Source organism: Vespa mandarinia, chromosome 11, assembly GCF_050613455.1.
Source record: "Vespa mandarinia isolate Hongniang chromosome 11, ASM5061345v1, whole genome shotgun sequence".
NCBI lineage: Eukaryota > Metazoa > Arthropoda > Insecta > Hymenoptera > Vespidae > Vespa > Vespa mandarinia.
Window position 1 is genome coordinate 3,914,531 of NC_140820.1, and position 19,390 is coordinate 3,933,920.

The 19,390-nt window shown below is 36.3% G+C and overlaps 1 protein-coding gene across 25 annotated transcripts in view; it reads right to left on the reverse strand.

Moving 5' to 3' along the window:
• Nucleotides 1-19,390, reverse strand: part of LOC118441461 (protein turtle) — a 194,435-nt gene that overhangs the window by 20,616 nt on the left and 154,429 nt on the right. For 17 of the 25 annotated variants that reach the window (XM_085660332.1, XM_085660326.1, XM_085660321.1 and 14 more), the window contains 4 exons: nt 10,412-10,643; nt 7,406-7,681; nt 5,664-5,786; nt 78-365 (listed from right to left, as the gene is read on the reverse strand). In XM_085660332.1, coding sequence (XP_085516458.1) covers nt 78-365; nt 5,664-5,786; nt 7,406-7,681; nt 10,412-10,643 — 919 coding nt within the window. The remainder of the gene's footprint in view (nt 1-77; nt 366-5,663; nt 5,787-7,405; nt 7,682-10,411; nt 10,644-19,390) is intronic. The other 8 variants (XM_035865883.2, XM_035865882.2, XM_085660339.1 and 5 more) reach the window with 4 other exon arrangements.

Consider the following 19,390-nt stretch of genomic DNA (forward strand, 5'->3'; position numbering starts at 1 on the left):
CTGCATAGCAAAGTGGAACGTGATGATATCGCGATGCATTTTTTTTTCTTCTTTAAAACACGTTTATCTCAACTTACATTCAACGTTGAGATAGGCACTGGCACTTTGGGGTTCGCCAATACCGTTGGTAACCTCGCAGAGATATTGACCTGAGTCGTCGGCGCTGACAGGACTAATGACAAGGCTGCCGTCCATCCTGATAGAAGCTCTCGTGTCCAAAGACGAAACTTCCGTGACGGGTGCACCTTCTCGAAACCAACGTACCGTCACATTACCCGGAAGAGCCTTCGCCTCGCAAGAAAACTGAACCTTCTCTCCTTCGAGCTTCGTCTGATTCGACGGCGGTACCATAATGACGGCTCCTCCTGTCGAAACGGAAATTAAACGCACCGTGAAAAGATTCCGCCTGTCCTTATCGCACTTCTCTCCTTTGATCGACGTTCCTTTCCTTTTTCTCTGTTTTCCTCTCTCTCTCTCTCTCTTTCTCTCTCCCTTTCTCGCTCGTTCTTTTTCTTTTTTTTTTTTCTACAACAAAATGGCGTGTATAGCTTAATATCGTGCCAGTGTGGGAGCATCTTCGAAAGCTTCGCAGAATCGCTTTTACATTCGGGAACGGGGAAAAGAACGAGTCGAGTGGGTCCTTAGATGATCGTTTTAAAGGAAAGATACTAGGAGCAAAAGCGTTGCAATTCCACGCTCGTATGAACAACGTGACAAACAAATGTATTCAACGATCAAGAATAATGATATTGGATATTCTCGAATGAAATTCAATTAAAATGCAAATGGGCTCTTCCCTCTTCGCCGTGATATCTCGAGAGAAGAAGAAGAGGAAGAAGAAGAGGAAGAAGAAGAAGAAGAAGAAGAAGAAGAACAAGAACAAGAACAAGAACAAGAACAAAAAAAAGAACAAATTTGAAAGAAAGGAGCCGAATAAAAATTTGCGAAACATTGGATCCTTTTCTTAATCAGAGATGTCCTTCGATTCGATCCTGCTATTATCGCGTAACTTCGAACGACGATTAATAGCGGAATAAGATATCCATAAAGTGAAAATAAATCTTCGTGAATCGTCGTGACGAAACATTGCGAATATAAGACGGGGCCCGCACGCTTTTACATTTCAAATGCAATGCCGTTCGTATTCGATTAAAATGCTTGAATCAAACATCATAGTTGCCCCTCGGCATTGTTTTCTTTTACGACGTTAAGACGATCGGCCTGATTTCCTTCTCAGTTTATAAATCTTCTTGATTTACGAATACAGTAAATGATATTTAATGAAATGTTAAAATGCTATATCGAAATTAGAACGAGAATAAATTTTTTCTTTTTCAATTGAGAAAAATGAAAATATTTATTAACTGACTCATCTTATTTATTTTCATTCGTTGGAAAAGTAAGCAACGATCATTGTGAACGGCAATTCGTTTCGTTGTTGGTGATGACGGAAACACAGCTAGGGCCGACTAATATCCTGGACGAAAGTACGAAATGGACGGTAGTGCTTTTAATGTTAGTCCATGCAGAAACAGGACATGAAACGAGATCGTGCCAGTATCGAGCCAGACTCTACCCTCGCAAATAGGAACCCTCGTAAATATATACATGGGAAACTAGAGGCCAACGTGATGTGGCCAAAAATCGAAGGACAACCACGTTATTACTTTACTCGTACCACGATCTGATCTCTCCATTCGCAGATAAAGCACATTTCTCTCTTCGACGTTTTATTTATTAGATATTGTATCATTGTATTTTCGTAGATATTATAATCGTTTATTAGTTTCTTTCTTATTGAATATTAATTATTCATTAAGAATAAGATAATAGTCGCGTACATTCATACTCTCAAATACTTATTCATGAATCACCCTACAAATACTTTGTCAGGATACATATTATATTGTTGTCGATACCCGATGGAATTTTTACTTTAATACCCATAAGAATCTGGAAACTCGGAGCTTTGAGCAACGAATTCGACGTTCCAGAAGGGAATATCATTGTAGCTAGTATATAATGGAAAAGGGGATGGATGTATGAAAGAGGGTAAGAGAGTAAGAGTAAGAGAGTAAGAGAGAGAGAGAGAGAAAGAGAGAGAGTACGAAAGAGTGGATAAGGAATGAAAGAGTGGGGATCGATCTCAGCCAACAAAAGGTTGAACTCTTTCTTCGATTCAGCAATATTTTCCACAATCCGATCTGTCGTCACTTGCAGGGATTAAGGTAGGTTTTATGTATCCGCGCGATGCGCGAGACGCGCTCCAGGATTTCAACTCTAGATGTAAGAAATATTCGAAGAATCGTAGATCTTCCGGATTGAAGAGGATTCATTCTTCGCTATGAGAATTCCAACGCGAAAGTACGAATTTATAAAATTCTTTCCCGCGTAAAAGACGCTGTCATAACACGGGATATCGTTCGAGATATGAACGATGTATGTTTTCTTTGATATCTGATATTACTATGATTTATTTGAGCAATCTATTAATAGAAAAGGTAAATGTTTTTCCATAATGTCGACTCGAATGAATTTTAAATGCATTATTTGTAACAAATCGGAGATATTTAATAGTGAATTGCTTTTTATACAATGAATGATTATCATTCGCTTCAATATACCTATCTACACTTCTTTGAAGGACGAATAAAAGAATATTTGTCTCTCTGTGAATCGTCTCTTGAAAAATATATACCAACGAACGTATCGCGCCTTGTGTTGGTATATTCTACGGTTTCGCTTTGCGCCGAGAGGTGATTCAAAGGACCCGTATTCATTTATTCATCGTCCACAGAAGTGCACTGAAGTTTAATGGTGACTATTTCAAAGATACCTACCATACCGTCTTTCGTAAGACGCACGATTCTTATCAAAGCCCAGCAAACTTGCTTTCATTTTTTTTTTTTGCTGTAACTAAAAAAGTGGACATCCACGTACGCGCAACTATTAAATTTGCATTACACGTTTCAATTTACTCACCGACCCGACTATATTTTCTAAAAATTATCTCGCATTCTTTTATGAGAAAAAAGTAAAAAAAAAAAAAAAAATAGAAAAAAGAAATCATGAAAGAACGTTTCTACTACGTCTTTCTAAAGTATTCTATTTATTAATTGCTAGGATAAAAAGAGTTTATTATAATTAATTATAACTAATTGTGTTTCATCTTTCTTTACTCTGTTCTCGCAACAGAAGTTACATCGTAGTTATAGCTAAGAGAAGCAACTCAATTTAGCAATTCCGTTAGATGTACTTTCTCGACTCGAAGAAACATTAGAAAGGAGGTCAATGAAGTTGAAAACTTTTTATAAGATCTATCATATCCAATGATTCACTATGACGATCATTTTAATTAATATATTATGAATTAACGCTACAGTCGGCAATTAGCGAAGATATAATTTATTATCGTGCGATTAAATAATTACATTCGTACGATTCTATTGCATATTCAATAACGCGGAGAGAAACGTGCTATGCGTATATAGACTTTAAGTTTGGCACGGTTCGTGGATCCAAAAGTAAGGAAGATGGATTCAGGAGCTTCGCTAAATATTCAAAGCAAGATTTAAAAGTTTCCCACCGATGACAGTAGTAAGAAAGATATATATATATAAGATATATATATATATATATATATATATATATATATATATATATGAGAGAGAGAGAAAGAGTTAGACAAAGTTTAACTTCTTTGTTGTCATTTGAAATACTTGGTATTAATGTTGCCGACTGTCAGTATTATTTCATATGGGATAGAATAGGAATTGAAAGATTAGAAAAATAGAATTACGTCTTTTTTTTCTCTCTCTACCTCTTTCTCTCTCTCTCTCTCTCTCTCTCTCTCTCTCTCTTTTTATTTCAATGTCATATTCTACTTTCAACTTGCAATCAGAGAGATATTATGGCGAAATTTTTATTGGTTTAAAACTTTTTCAATTGCGAAAATTTCGATGGAAAACATTTAAAGATTTGTCCCAACATATTAAAGAGAAAATTATTAATTACTCGTCCTTCGATTCGTACTCGATAAAAATTTGATAAGTTTCTGGCAAAGTGTTGGAAAAGAAATATGTAAGAAAAAGTATATAAGATCGTTGGGTCAGAAAAAAACATTAGCCGAGGGGTGCTGCGTTAAGGGGAAAGTAGACAAATCGTCTTTTAACGCGAGTTTCGCGGCGCGCGAGAAGCACCCTTAATTGGCCAGAAGGAGCCGCTGGAGATGTGTAGGTAACCAGGAAAATGGCGATGGTGATTGTGCTGGTGATGATAGTAGTGGACTGTAACCACTTTACCTAATGCGAATTTTATCGTTTCGAGGAAACGACACGCATACAGAACGATACGTATCAATTCATAAGATTTACGATGTATAATATATCAATAATATATACCCCGTACTCGAAGACTAGCAAATTTCAATCATATTGATTTACCTTAGATAAAATACATACTTTTTTAGGATCGAAGTCGATCACGTTAATCGATTGATTTAAAAATAGAAAAAAAAAAATGATAAAAAAAGGAGAAATAAAAAGTAATAAAGAAGAAAGATATTCGAGTACCGGGTATTGTAAGTGTTATCGCTCTTTAGCTTTCGATGATATATGCATAATCATAATGATAACGCAAAAGCTGAGAAATGAAATATAAGGAAATAAAAAGAAAAAAAAAAAAAAAAAAAAGGAAAAAAAAGTAGAAGAAAACTTTTTCAGGCTTTAATGGGTGCGCAATAGTGGGATACGTCTGTCCGTCCGTCCGTATTTCCTCGTTATTTTTCTCCTGCTCCTGTCCATTACGGGACGAATAGTAGAATTGGTTTCATCGAGATATGTTGCTCGATCATGATCGCTATTTATTTTCATCGATCGCTCGGTGTTGGCACGAATGAGGTAAAAGAAACCATCGACAATGTTGTAAGCGGATGCTAGAAACACTTAAAGCTTTGTCCAGTCGTTCCGTGAGCATTATTAAGATACTAAAATGATCGCATGTGTATGTATGTGTATGTATATATGCCTGTGTGTGTATATGTGTGTGTATGTGAATATGTAAATATATAATATGTACGTGTGATTCGATGAACAGCATTAGCGATGAAACGTTTCCAGCGTGTAAGAGAACAACAAAACCTCTGTGAAAGATCTTTGTAAAAATGAATGCCGGTGATGGCTGAAACACTTTCGATAATTCGCGAGCTCTCATTCTCTGTTTCTAATCACGAGATATTTTTGTCAATCAGATTATATACAATATTATACCGATCGTGAATTAACGTTCTCTTTCTTCCTTTGTTTCATCCTTTCTTTATCTTATCTCACTCTTTTTTCAATTATATATTTTTTTTCTCTTTCTCGAGCTTGATACGCGCTTGATTCGAACTACTTTGAGAGCCACAGTGATATAAGTCAATTACTTCTCTTCACGAGTTCAACACGAAAAAGTATGCTAAAAACTTGATGGTAAAAAATGTAGGCAAACTCCAAGGTGATAAATATGGACATGCAATTCGGCTCAAAAATAAACTATTATCTTTACTAGCGTGATCGAGTTACAAAGCAAATTGATACTAAAAATTATATATATAATATATATATATACGAAGAATGTCATGAATGGAAATTGAAAAATTACTGAATTATACCACTTTGACTTACTTTGATTATTTGATCGTATCGAGCGTCTATGCCGATATAACAACACCATCAAATTACTGGTTCGCTTTGAGGTATTCTCTGATACTGTGGTTACCGGAATTTCCATATCGGTATTCGCTCGATCTGTAATTATCGAAAATATTTGTGTCTAATAACGCTGTGTTCGTCAATAGCCGTCGCAATTCAGTTTTTATTGATTATCTGATAAACGTCGTACTTTCTGTGTAAAGATACTCTTCGCGATTATTTTCCCCGTAAAATATGAGATATGCTTACGCACCTATATATATAAATAAATATATATATATATATATATATATATATGTACGAATATACAACAATAAAATTACTCGAGCTTGTACCTTTCTCGTAGAACGAAAAATCATAACGACGCGACATTTTTCGCTCGCGACGAAACGCTGATAAGAAAAATCCTGATTATACCACTGTCCTTGGTCGTACCAGAATAACAAATTAAAATATTCTCGTAGAGCGAAGCGTCGCAAAAGAAAATACAATATTTGCCTGTCCGTGTCGTAGAAGAAAGTATAAAAAAAGAAAAAAAAAAAAAAAAGAAAAATGAAAAAGGCTGCTTGTCTTACTTATTGTCGGCTTGATTTCTTCGCGAGATGCCTGCAATATTTTTATCTCATTCTCTCACACTCTCTCACCCACTCTCTCTCTCTCTCTCTCTCTCTCTCTCTCTTTCTCTCTTTGCTTTTTTTTTCCTTCTATTTTTCCTTCTGTATATTTTTTCTTTTTCTTAATTTTTTTTACCCTGACACAAGAAGGGGGATGGAGCAGGATCGTTTTCTACGTGGTAGGCGCCTCTCGTCGTCGTCTCGCAACCGCGAACCAAGTGGATTAAGCCGCATCATGGTTCTACCAAGGCTAATGCGTTTCTGTCAGAAGTTAATGCTTAATAGCATCCGCTAATGTTCCCCGCGTGATATTTGCGAGGTCGGATGAAAAAATGAGTTATTACTTCACGTTGTGACGCGATTGAACCCGACGTCGACTAGAAAGGACACCGTATGGACTTGTAAAAGTCTCAGAAAATGCTTTCACAATGGATTAACGCGTTATAAAAGAAAGAATAACAACGACACGAAAGATGAAAAAAAAAAAGACATCATTTTTTTTTTTGTTTTTCACTTGAAAAATTTTTTATAACATCGAGACAAAAATTGTTGTTTCCTATTTTTGCTTTCCATTATATCAAATTGACGTTCGTCTAGAAAATCTTTTTTCTTGTTTCTTTTTTTTTTTTTTCTTTTATTCTTTTTATTTTCTTTTTTGTTTTTTTTTTAACGCAATATATAAAATATACATATATGCAAAATACAATAACTAAAGAATTAATGTAAATGAAAAAAGGACTTACGTGATCGACGGTAAAAAGCTAAATAGAAAATAATAAAGATCGTTATTGTCGACGATCTCTTACTGCTACGCGTTCTCAGCATAAACTGAAGACAAAGTTAGCAATAATTATGCCATTCGAACAAACATGATCTTATTAAGTTAGGTGTTCATCATTTTTTTAATTCAACATGTCATAATAAATAAACATTCTGCTGGATTATAATCAAACAAATCCGTATGAATCAGTAATTCTTGTTAAAACTTCAGGATAAATTATTATTACGGAGTACCTTCGGAAAAGTCGACTTTTTTCTTTGAATATTAAGAATAAAAATAAATCTATAGTAACACAATAAAATAATGATTATCTTTCTCACCTGCAATGATGACTCGCGCGGTGTGACTGATCTGACCCTCTCCATTTCTCGCAATGCAAGTGTAATCACCAATATCCTCGTTCTTGATGGTAGCAATTCTCAATTCAGTACCATCGTTGAAAATCCCGATGGTTTGCGAAGGTTCGACAGGATTTGCGTCCTTATACCAGAGAATTTCAGGCGTCGGAGTACCCTCGGCTTGGCAGTTCAATATTATCGCATCGCCCAGATTCACGTAAATCATCTCCTCGGGCGTTATACTAAATCTGGGTGGCGCTGCAAGAATATTGAGTATTATGTTTTTAATCGTTCCACCGTTCGTTGGATTTTTTTTTTTAAAGTAAAAAAAAAAAAAAAAAAAAGAAGAAAAGAAAAAAAAAAAGAAAAGAAAAAATATTCAAATTTTGCACATACACGAGCTCTCACGATTTTGTCATTATAATTTTAATTTTCGTATAAGCAATAATATACGTCGATAAGGAATCAATTAAATACCGTGGTCCATTTTTATTTATAAAAAAAAAAAGAACATCTTTCGAAAGAGATTTATTTTATTCAAAAATTATCGAAAAATTCGATGAATTTTCGACTCTCTCGAGGGAAGGGAAAAAAACGTATAAGTCGTGTATAACGTAGAAGCGAGGAACAAATGTTAGAGAATGAGATCGAGAGAGTTCTTTTCGTCCTTGTCCAGCGTATAAATCAAATATTTCACGACGAAACCAATCCAACATTCAATTCGAGTGTTTACATGTCAGCGACTTTATATCGTGCCGAGCGCTACAAATTGGACGAGCGCCAAACTCTACGCTTTAGACGTCCACCGCAGATGTAAAGAAAAAGCTCCGATGGAAGATGATAATTTCTATCCGTCGAATCTCTTCGAATATCTTTCTTTTCGTATTCTCATTAGAATGACAATAGGAATATATAGATAATGGTTCGGTTACCATACGACGTAAAATGATGAAATTTACATTTAGAACGAACGAACGAACGAACGAAAGAAAGAAAAAAAAAAAAAAAGAAAAAAGAAAAATTTATCCTTCCTTCATTTCAGAAATTTTTTTCACAAAATTTTCACGATATCGGCTCGTAACTTCTTCAACGAAATTGCAATTTTCTTCTTATCTTATTCCTATGGAAAACTTCGAGATCATTAATTACACAACTTAGGCGATATTGAAATAAGTAATTGTAAGTCGGCCGTCCTTCCTCCTATCTCTCCGTTAGTGGATCGTAATTACGATTCGGAATATAAATTACATACGATGGTGGACGTCGTCCGAGACGACGTCGGAAAAACGGACAGTACTCTATCATTGTAATGCGAGCTCGACGGCCGAACGGAGGCACTTCAGTGAAGGACAAAGGAGCCTTAAACGTTTTTCCGGTGCCCCGAGTATTTTTCTCTTTGATGCCGAGTCTATCGTCGTCGTAGTCGTGGTGGACGTAGTCGAGTGTAAGCCCGACGGCTCGAGGCTTGGTTTCGGAGCAAATGACGAGGGGTGGAAAACACGAAGGGAGAGAAAAAGAAAAAAAGGAGTCACTTTCTTCCTTCTCTTTTTCTCTCTTTCTCTCTCTCTCTCTCTCTCTCTCTCTCTTTTTCTTCTCTTCTTCTCTCCGTCTCTTTCACTCTCTTTTGTTCACAATCTAAATGCTTTTCCTTTTCTCTGGCCTTTCCGCGACATTTATGGCCAAACAAAACGCGGCAATAAGTTTTTCCCTCCCTACAGTTTTTTTTTCTTCTTTTTCTTTTTCTTCTTCTTCTCTTCTTGATTCTTTTGGTCCTATCTCTTTCTCTCTCTCTCTCTCACTATCTCTCTCTTTCTCTCTCTCTCTCTCTCTCTCTCTCTCTCTCTCTCTCTCTGTCCCTCTCTCTTGTTGTCCCATCGACGTTGACGAATCGGGAAAACGCTTGCGCGGTTCTTCACAAGGCAAATATCTTTGTTCTTTCTTTGTTTTTCTTTTTCTTTTTCTTTTTCTCAATTTCTCTACCATTTTTCTTCTCGTCTTTCTCTTTTGCGACGAGGGAAATTTAAAAATCTGAGATAGAGAAAACAACGCTCGAAGCGTTTAACGGAGCATGAAGAAGCGATACTCTCGTAGGTATTTTGCCGAATTCTCACGAAGATATGCGAATGAACTTTTTCATCTTTTTATTTCTTTTTTAATAAAGAAAATATCTAGAATTTGTTCGTCTTACAAATAAATACGTTAATTTAAAATTATTTATTACTTTGTAATAAGAAAGAATATGAAATAAAATAAACTCGATGCTCGGAGAAAAATGATGTTTGAGTTTGAACCAACTTCAATGTCGTAAAATTTTATATAACATTTGCGAACCGCCTTTTTCCCAATTTCCAAGCTACGCGAATAGAAAATTTATCATAAGAATGGAAGAAGAGAGAAAAAGATGTAAGCCTCGCCGTAAAGTTAATTCTGTTTAAAATATGACAGAAATACGTTAGTTGTAGACGTATAATCTGCTTAAGCTCGAAGTAATATTAAGAGGAATGGGAAGAAGGACTCAAGAGGAAGCGAGGTAAGAGGGAGATGAGTTTGGGGTGAGCGCAATGTAACTTCGTACTCTCTGACGTAAGTCGGATAAAAGTTTCGAAAAAGTAACTACTACACCAAGTAACTACTGTGGGTATGAAACTTTTTTAGTACCCACCACCTACCCCTACCCATGATCGGTATCCTTTATTTTTACATAGGATGAATATGACGAAGAAAGAAAAAGCATGAAGGAAGAATACCCGTTCGTCAACTTCGCTTAACTTTAAATCTTTCTAGTCCTTTTTCTTTTTCTTTCTTCCTTTTTCTTTTGTCTTTTTTTTTCTTTTTTTTCTTTTTTTTTTTTTTTTCTTTTTATTTTTTAACACGTGTATGTGCACCTTTCTTTGAAATTTGTATAATAACGACCCTGTATTCGAAAATGTCCTGTAAGTAAAATCATTATGATAATAATAATTATTGTAAAAAAAAAATGGCACGCACCGTGGACGTCGAGATGAAACCAGGTACCGTTCTTGTGACTGTTAGGCGACCTGTTGAGGAAGACGACCTTGCACTCGTACCAGCCTTGATCGCTCTCGCGGATGTTTGTAAGGTTTAGGCTGGCCACTCCGTAATTCGAATTTGGGCTCACTCTCGAGACGCGACCTTCGTATCCTTCGCCACTGTGGGTCGGATACGACTCGTACCATATGTATATCGGTATCTCCTGCCCCTTGCACCAACACCAACACGCAACATAAACGAGGGATCGCAATGGACGCGAGCTTACCGATGCGAGTGTATTTATTTATCTATTTTATCCGAAGGATTAATTTCTTTATCTTCAATTTTTAAAGAATCCATTCTCTAATTACGTTTCAAGTCGCTCGCATCGGCCGAATAAATTATGAAACGATGACATATGACGAAACAAAGGTAATGCAGCGATAAAGACGAAGATATAAGCTTTTAAATGTTCTCCTTTTATTGGAGATCAGGCAGGACGGATGAAAACGGGAAAACATTTCATTTTCCTTCTTCACATATCAGCCCAAAAATTTTTATCTTTATGATATATCAATATATTTTTCTATTTTTTTCTTTTTTTTTCTTTTTTTTTTTTCATTCACGCTTTCAAGTCCATCGTGCCGTTAATTGATTGGCAATGAAATTACCGTCGTGCATGCAAGTTATGTGTGAATTTCGGGTGCGAGTTCTTTGCCATAAAAAAAAAAAAAAAAAAAAAAAAGAAAATATAACAAAGAGAAAAAAGAAAAAAAAATAAAAGAAAGAAGAAAAAAAAATAGAAAAAGAAGGAAAGGAAAAAGAAAAAAGAAAAAAAAAAAGAAAGAAGAGACGATGAGAAAAGATTAGGGCGATGAACGAACGTGGTTCGTTTACTTGATCAACGATAAAAGATACATGCAACTATAGTTGTATCGTGCTCGTGATGTTCACAGAAAAACGTTTTAAAAAGATCTTTGTTCGAAAATCCAAGCGCAGTTTCGGATTACCAGGGGATTCCGATGCCGTTCGTTTTTGTCTCAAGGATAGTAACATAGCGAGGAGATGGGTGTAGAGGAGAGAGAGAGAAAGAGAGAAGGGAGGTCATACGAATTGCAATCGAATCCGATCGGATCGTAGTATCCACTCCAATTTCCGATCCCAATGATTCGGTCTATTGGAGCATCCGCATCGCATCAAATAGTTCGAAATCGAGTCATCTGCCTGATAACATTTAACTCTCAATCGAGAATCGTCCTGTTTCGTGGTGTCAAAGAAGAACGATTTAAATGGCCTCCTTCCTAGAAACATTTCTTTCGTGTTTATGCCTTTTTCAATGAACATTTCTAACATGCAACGTTGTTCATTTGATTTTAAAACAGAAACTTATTACAGATTATCCTATATGATGAAATAATAGAATTAATAACAGGACAATACTAAAAGAGTTTCCTTGCTTGTCGCATAGAAAGGAATGTCGTTGGGCATTAACTGCCCCAGTTGTGACGGTTTCTATTTCAAGCTGGCCTAGTTGCATTGATAATAACGACGACCACGATGCTTACGATGACTACGATGCCGAAGAGGTTGGACTCGACTCGCGTGATTTCAATATCGTTTTCCCTTGAGCCACCGAATTCATTTCGGTATCGTCATTCGGTTGCGATGTATTGTACGGCTAGCATGCCATGTAAAATATAAACGTGTATATATATATATATATATATATATATATATATATACTTATGTATTGAGTCGCGGAATGCACTCGAGCGCAAAGTGCCAGAAAAAGGTCGTCCTCGGTTCCGCTTTCCTTCGGGAATGCTACACTTTCCTGCTCGTTTATTCAGTCCAACCCCTTCCACCTCTTCTCCCACCAACCCCGTATTCTCACCGATCTCTTCCTCTCGACTTTGCCTCCACGATTACTGTAAAGTATGTCCCTCGCAATGCTCGATTTTTCGAACGAAACGCGAAAACCATTTACCGCGCGGTTACCCTTTTAACCCTCCCTTTATCTTTTTCCTTTTACTTCAAAGTAACATTTCGCTTTTCCTTCCTGAATAAAGAAAAGGAATCGTACTCGAGTCGAGTAGTGCGATCGATAATGACGTCTTTCTTTAATCTTCACGATTTTTCTTTAATCCTTTGGACGGATTAAAATTTGATCGCTGACCAGAGACAGTTAGAACTAAAATCCGTTAGCCATTTTCTCCGAAAGTATTTTATAATGTTCAATGGGAATTGGGAAAAAAAAAAAAAAAGGAAAAGAAAAAAAACTGTAGAATGAGTTGAAAATGCAGAGAGAAAAGAAGTACGGATTAAAGCAAGAGATTTGAACGTAATGAAAGAAGAGGAACGATAAAGAAGAGCGTGGAATAAATTATGAGAAAGCATTTTAGTTTTCAAAGTGATCTTGAACCTTAGATTTTCTCTATTTCTTTTCGAAAATCATACAGACAAAAAGGAGTATGAAAGAGCATGAAAAAAAAAAGAAAAAAAAGAAAAGAAAAAAAAAAAGAAAAAGAAATAAGAGAACTAGAAATGACGTAGACGTTGAAAACCCCTTCAAGATGACACGATATATGCAGGAAAGCATAACGTCATCGTTGGAGTATCGTGACCCTGAGTGAATAAGCGAGAATAACTCGCTCTCTTTCGTGCGAGCACCTAGACGAGTAGGCGTTTTACACCTACGCCTACGACAAGACCATCGACATATAGGTCGCTTGACTTTTCTCTCTCTTTTTCCTTCTTTCTCCTTTTGTTTGCTCTCGGCCCTATTTTCTCAGCAACGCTCTCAGTCACGTTATTGTTCGAAAAGCATACGATCATCTTCGCGAACCCGCCTTTTTATAGGAAAGAGAAACGATGAATCTAAGATTGGATCGCTGAGCTTTAATTATCATCCTGAATTCGTTGAAAAGTTTGACATAATGATCTTAATAAAATTTACTTTAATTTTCAACGAAACAATTTAAAATCTTCTTTCGTATAGGCAAAAAGTAAAATAAGGAAAATAACTGGGACATTAGGAAGAAAGAAGGTCTGATTTTATGGATGCGTAAACTCGAGAGAAAAGAATCTTGATAATTCAGTCGTGGAGAAGCGTAGAAGTGGGAATGGTAAAAAATAAAATGACAAGGGGAGGACGAACGAATGGAAGCTGGCTTGCCGTGCGAAGGGGATGAAAAAGGAGAATAGAAAGAGGTCGTTCTCATTCCCTATGCGCACCACGACCGTGCTACTTAGGTCACTTGAGAAAAAGGGAGAGGAGCTCGCATGCGGTATGTGTTGCGGAAATTTTGATAATTCATCCAGCCAGCAACGCGATGAGGGGAAATGGACGTACGTTTCGTGATGGCCAATGCGACGAGACGGCTCGGAGGGAACCTGGATTCGTGCACTTTGATATTTAAACCGAGCCGCGTATCCTCCAGAGATATGACTTCAACTTGGAACGGCCTTGCTCGTGAAACGTTAATGAGCTCGGCACATCTCAAAAGTCCGATGTAGCGACACGACCAAAATTCCGCGTTATCTCTTCCAAAATCATGAGAAATTGACTTCCCCGATTGAATTCATTTGAATTTTGGATCGATATTACTACGAAGAGATCCAATCTGTACTCTTTTCATTACGTTATGTTTCAACGAGTCTATTATTTGAGCTATCTCAAATCTAACTTCGTTAAATCATAAATTCATTATAATTTTACGCATAACGAAAAGGATAATTAATTACACCACAAGTATGGTATGGCATTGTTTCGAAGAAAATTTACAATCAGCCATATTTCATTAATATCTCTCTTTCTCTCTCTCTCTCTCTCTCTCTCTCTCCGTAACCCGGTACTAGTAAAATTATACGCGACTTCCAAATGATAATTAACCAGATCCAAAAAGATAAGAGAATACCCATATAAATCCAAATGGTTTAATTTTCATCCTTCGATCAGCTATATATAATTTGACTTTCAAAGCGAAGATTAATTACATATCCTAATAACTTTCTCATATCTCGAGAAACAATACAATGATATTTTCTTTTGCAATATTGCAATTTATTTCTACAAATTAATATCATTTTCGAGTTTCAGATTCCAAGAAAAAGATTTAAGAAAATCTATGACAATGTTAGTGGCATCAAGGGAAGAAGTGGTAAAGAAGTAATAGAAGATTGGTAAAGAAGCTTAATGGAGCATTGGCACTCTGGAGAAACTCGCTTCGTTTACACGACAAGTTCTCGAAAGTACTTTCTCAGAAAGTCACCGGAGCTGATATCACTTTTGGGAAAAGGCAATCGAGTCCTTGGGCCAGATGAGAAGTAATTCTTGGATCCAGAATGATACCTAAGAAACTATTCGCAATATGAACGCTTTAACCGACGGTTTAACACCTGCACAAGAATAAAAAAGCACATATTACGTTCGTGAGCTCTGCGAGAAAATGAGAATGCCGATCGTTATGATACGTAAAGTAGTGACGCAATGAGCTCAGTGGAACCAGCTGTTTCTTATGTGCGAATGTCGATTTTACTGAAAATTATTTTCGATAATATAGCAAATCACAATTCGATTTCTAAAGGAAATCAATTTCCTAACCAGGTGCTACGATTACCTTCGTCTTATCTACGAAACTGCATCGTGCATAGTATTTGAATCGAACGAACTTTAATTTTTTATCAGAAAATTATAGCTCACTCGCGACACAGATGTCATCGGTGTCTCGTTCCCTGAATAAGTGTAATAATTTTTCTTAGTAGACACGATATTTATATTTCAAGGTTGTCATTCAAACGTTTTCTTATCGCCGTGAATGGTGTTAAAATATCGTAAATTTATTTTTTAACATAACAATGAAGTTTCCTTTAAAAGGAAAAAATTGTAAATATTTCGTTCCAAATAAATAGGAATATGTAAACTCTCTACACCATACAAATACCGAATACGTCGCGCGTAAAGAAAAGGGGGAAAAGGAAGAAACGGAATGTTGAAATTCACGAAATTTGCGGCGGGAACGTTGAATATTCCGCGAAGAACGTAGATTCCATGATTTCCGTTTACAGTCAAGTCACGAAAGCGAGAAAATTGTCTTCGTTCAGGACAAACAGGTTTTTGGTGTTTACCTTCGCGCCCTGTGCTTTGGTATTCCTATTCCATCTGTGGAAACAATGCACGTTGTATGAAGAGAATAAGAAGAGAATTTGTTTTTTCTCCCTTCGGTGAAGTCGCATATGAAATTGCATTGAAAAATTCTTTCCTTCGCGATTCCACATCCAAAGATATTATCCTTGGTTTTAGCCGAGACAAATCTCAATTAAATGTTTTATGAGAAACATCGCGTTGAAATACATATATATATATATATATATATATATATATATATATATATATACCAATAGTATCGATTTTTCCTTGAATAAAAGTCGGGTCGCGACTTCCCTTTAAAAATTCCATGACTCGACGGATGATTCGCGTTATCCGACACGCTGTAATTATCTCGTTAGATGGACAATTTTAAATCGGCCATGGTGATAACAATGGCTCAGGGAAGAAAGCGAGCTTACCAATTAGAAAAGATAACGAGCGATGAAAAGGATGAATCTTTAGATCCTTCCTCGACCTCTCCTTGTTTTCCTTGCTACGTCAGAATGAGAATGAGACGGTTACGAGGGAGTAAAGAAGAGTAGGGTTCGGGAGGTGAAGGATGTGAAACGGATGAGGGACAGGGTCGAGGGTTAAATCTACCACGCGGCACCGAGTAAAGGTGGGGTGGTAACCCTGACACAGTTGAATAGTTCTAGCCTCCGTGAGACTCTGCATTATGTATGTAGACCTCCTAACCCTTCTACCGCGGTCTCGACTGCGTCAGCCAACGGCACCAACCTGCACCGTATTTTACGTACATATAAACCTCGAGTTACCTGCAAGTAACGACCGTGCATGTTCTCGAATCCTGTAGAGGCACGCGCGAGAGAACTCCAAGAGGAATCGTCTAGGCCAGGGCCACGAGCTTTCCCCGGTACGGTACGATCGATATTACCAGCAGTGCTAAGAATAATTACCTTATGGATTCCCGAACAAGAGAAAGAAAAAGATATACGAACCTTCGACTCATTCGGATTATAGATTGTGATAGCTTATTACTTCAATTGAAACTTTTATAAGATTGTTCGATATTAGATATCTTTATGAAAGATTGGATAAATTGATGTCTAGAATGTTTACGAATAGTTCCTTGATTGATATAACGAAGGGGAAGAAAATCAAAGTTTCAAGGAAAAAACTATACTATATGGTTAATCACGATTTTGTAATAACGTATTCGATATAGTCTGACGGTGAAAACTTTTTTTACAAACTATTGTAAATATTCTTTGAAAAAAAGTAATTATACTTTTTCTTGAAAGTTGTTGAAGTTTCTTTAAGTTATAAATAAGAAATTTAGACATTTATAAGCAATGGGAATTCATAGTATATATTCCTTTCACGCGTAATTTAATAACTCTCTCTCTCTCTCTCTCTCTCTCTCTCTCTCTCTCTCTCTCTCTCTCTTTCATAGTCCGTTTTGTTCGTATTCTATTCCTCGTGAGATATAATTACCGTCCGAATAACAACCAAACATATCTTCAAACTTCTATCTGCGAAAGTTAACGTGCCACAGATATTTCAAGTATAATTACCCGAGAGTACCAATAATATGCTACGTAAGTTCGTCCGTTTATAGTGGAATCACGTGCACGGATATACACCGTTACTCCTCCTTCAAACTTTTCGGAATTATTAGTTCTCTAGAAGGAGAGAGAAAGAGAGAGAGAGAGAGAGAGAGAGAGAGAGGGAGAGAGAGAGGATGACAGAGAGAATGAGTGAGTGAATGAGAATACCAAGTTTCACGTAGTTTCTAATTTATAATTCGATCGCGAACGATGACTTCTACGCAAATATATAGAATACTATACGCATGTACAACGAGAAAGCTTCAAAATGTTTCAAGTATTTAACGAGTACGTTGCAAGTTTACTTAACGATATTCATCTGAAGGAAAGAAAACAAAAATCAGCGGTTAAAATCATCGAATAGAAAACCTATGGAAATAGAATCGACGAGAAAAAGATAATAAATTAGTCACTTCTTATTTTAAATTCACGATACCGTAGAAGAATTTAAATTGCACGTTACGATGGATATGCAAACAACTTCACCGAGTTTCTTTCTCATTTCGGAATAATTCTCTTTCCGAGATAACGTTTTATAGTAAAACTTCATAATATCGTCAGCTTCCACCCCTTACCTACCCGTGAATTCATTGCCCTCGGTGCAACTTAAATTAATTCCCATTTCCGTTGGCATCTCATAACGAGAATCGTTTTACGCGTTCGAGAGATTACGATTTCAACAAAAAAAGAAGAAAAAAAAAAAGAAAAAAGAAAGTTTATTTTTTTTTTTTAATACGTTCTAAAATGGTCGCCAGTATCGCTCTAATTAAAAGAAACAAATCAATTCCACGCCTGAATCATTTGATATCGTTAACGTTATTTTAATATATTTCTTTTCTTACGGCAAAACAAACTATTTCCATTTAGAAAGAAAAATATCAGGCTATAGCCGCAACGACGAGAACGACGCTGAAGAGAACATTTAGTAGAACCACGGAAAAGATAGAGCCTTTGCCGCTTTGCCGCGCGGTTAGAGTGGTTGAAAGCTTCGAGATGATTTTCAGAAAAGAAGTTATGAAGAACAGAAAAAGAGAGAAGAACTGAGATTTTGCTCCCAGCGGTAGCGCGTATCTAAGAGTAGTGAAACGCCAGTGAAATTGAATTGCAGGAAGGTACCTTTCTCTTCTTCATCCTATCTTTTCTCTCTCCATCTTTCTTTCTTATTCTTTTTTTTTTCTCCTTCTTTTACCCTTAGCTATCTTCTTCATTTGCTTTTTACTATCTCCCACTCTGATTCTTTTCTCAGCCAAAGCCGATCCTCCTTTGCCTCGAGTGTTTGCGCGGTTGACTCGTGTCCCCATTTGTTTCATTAAATTACACTACATCACCCACCCTCGTCCTTTAAGCTCAGCCTACGCTTTCTTCTGAATTCTACTTGGTAATGGTATTCCCTACCAAAACGTTATCTCCTTTCTTCATGAAACGAGCCTAAAAAATATTTCCATTATGAACGCAAAATATTACGTATTATTCTGTTTTACTCTTAAAAAAATCGCGTTCTCAAAAGTTCTATTTTTTTTTCGATAACGTATTTTATTGATAATGCGAATTGTAATTAAATGAACATAGATACAGCTTGGATGTAACGCATTAAGAATATTAAAAAGTCATCGTTTAAAATGATGAAGCTTTTTCACACCTACTTTTATCTCTTTTTTTCTTCTCTCTCTCTCTCTCTCTCCCTTTCTTTCTTTTGTCTCAGCTTAGCTAGTCACTAACGGATAAATGCAAATAGACGCGTATGCAAATTATGCGTGGTTAAACGCTCGCATGAGTGACATGAAGGGAGAGTATGTGTATATATATATGCGTAGACACGAGGAACCTCGGAATAGAACAGGCGACGCTGCCATTCGGATGTGGATCTGATCCCTAAAGGAATATTACGTGGAGCACATGACGACGTTATGAAGCTACCTCCCAATACAATGTGTATGTATGTGTGCATGATTCTGTGTAGGCGTATGCGATACATTCACGTAGTCGTCTCAAATAATATTACCTGTCAAACTCGACAGACACGGATACATGACGTGATACGAGATACGCTCGAACCTTTCTACTTCATATATATTATATACAAATATATATATATATATTTTTATTTATTTATTTATTTATTTATTTCATCCAAACGTACATTTATAGATTTAGCTCCCATTTTAATGAAGAAACTTCACGAGAGAGAAAATTTCTATGCAAGATAAAACGATAAATATTCAAGGAATCGATCAATTAATTTTTTGAGATGGGATCATT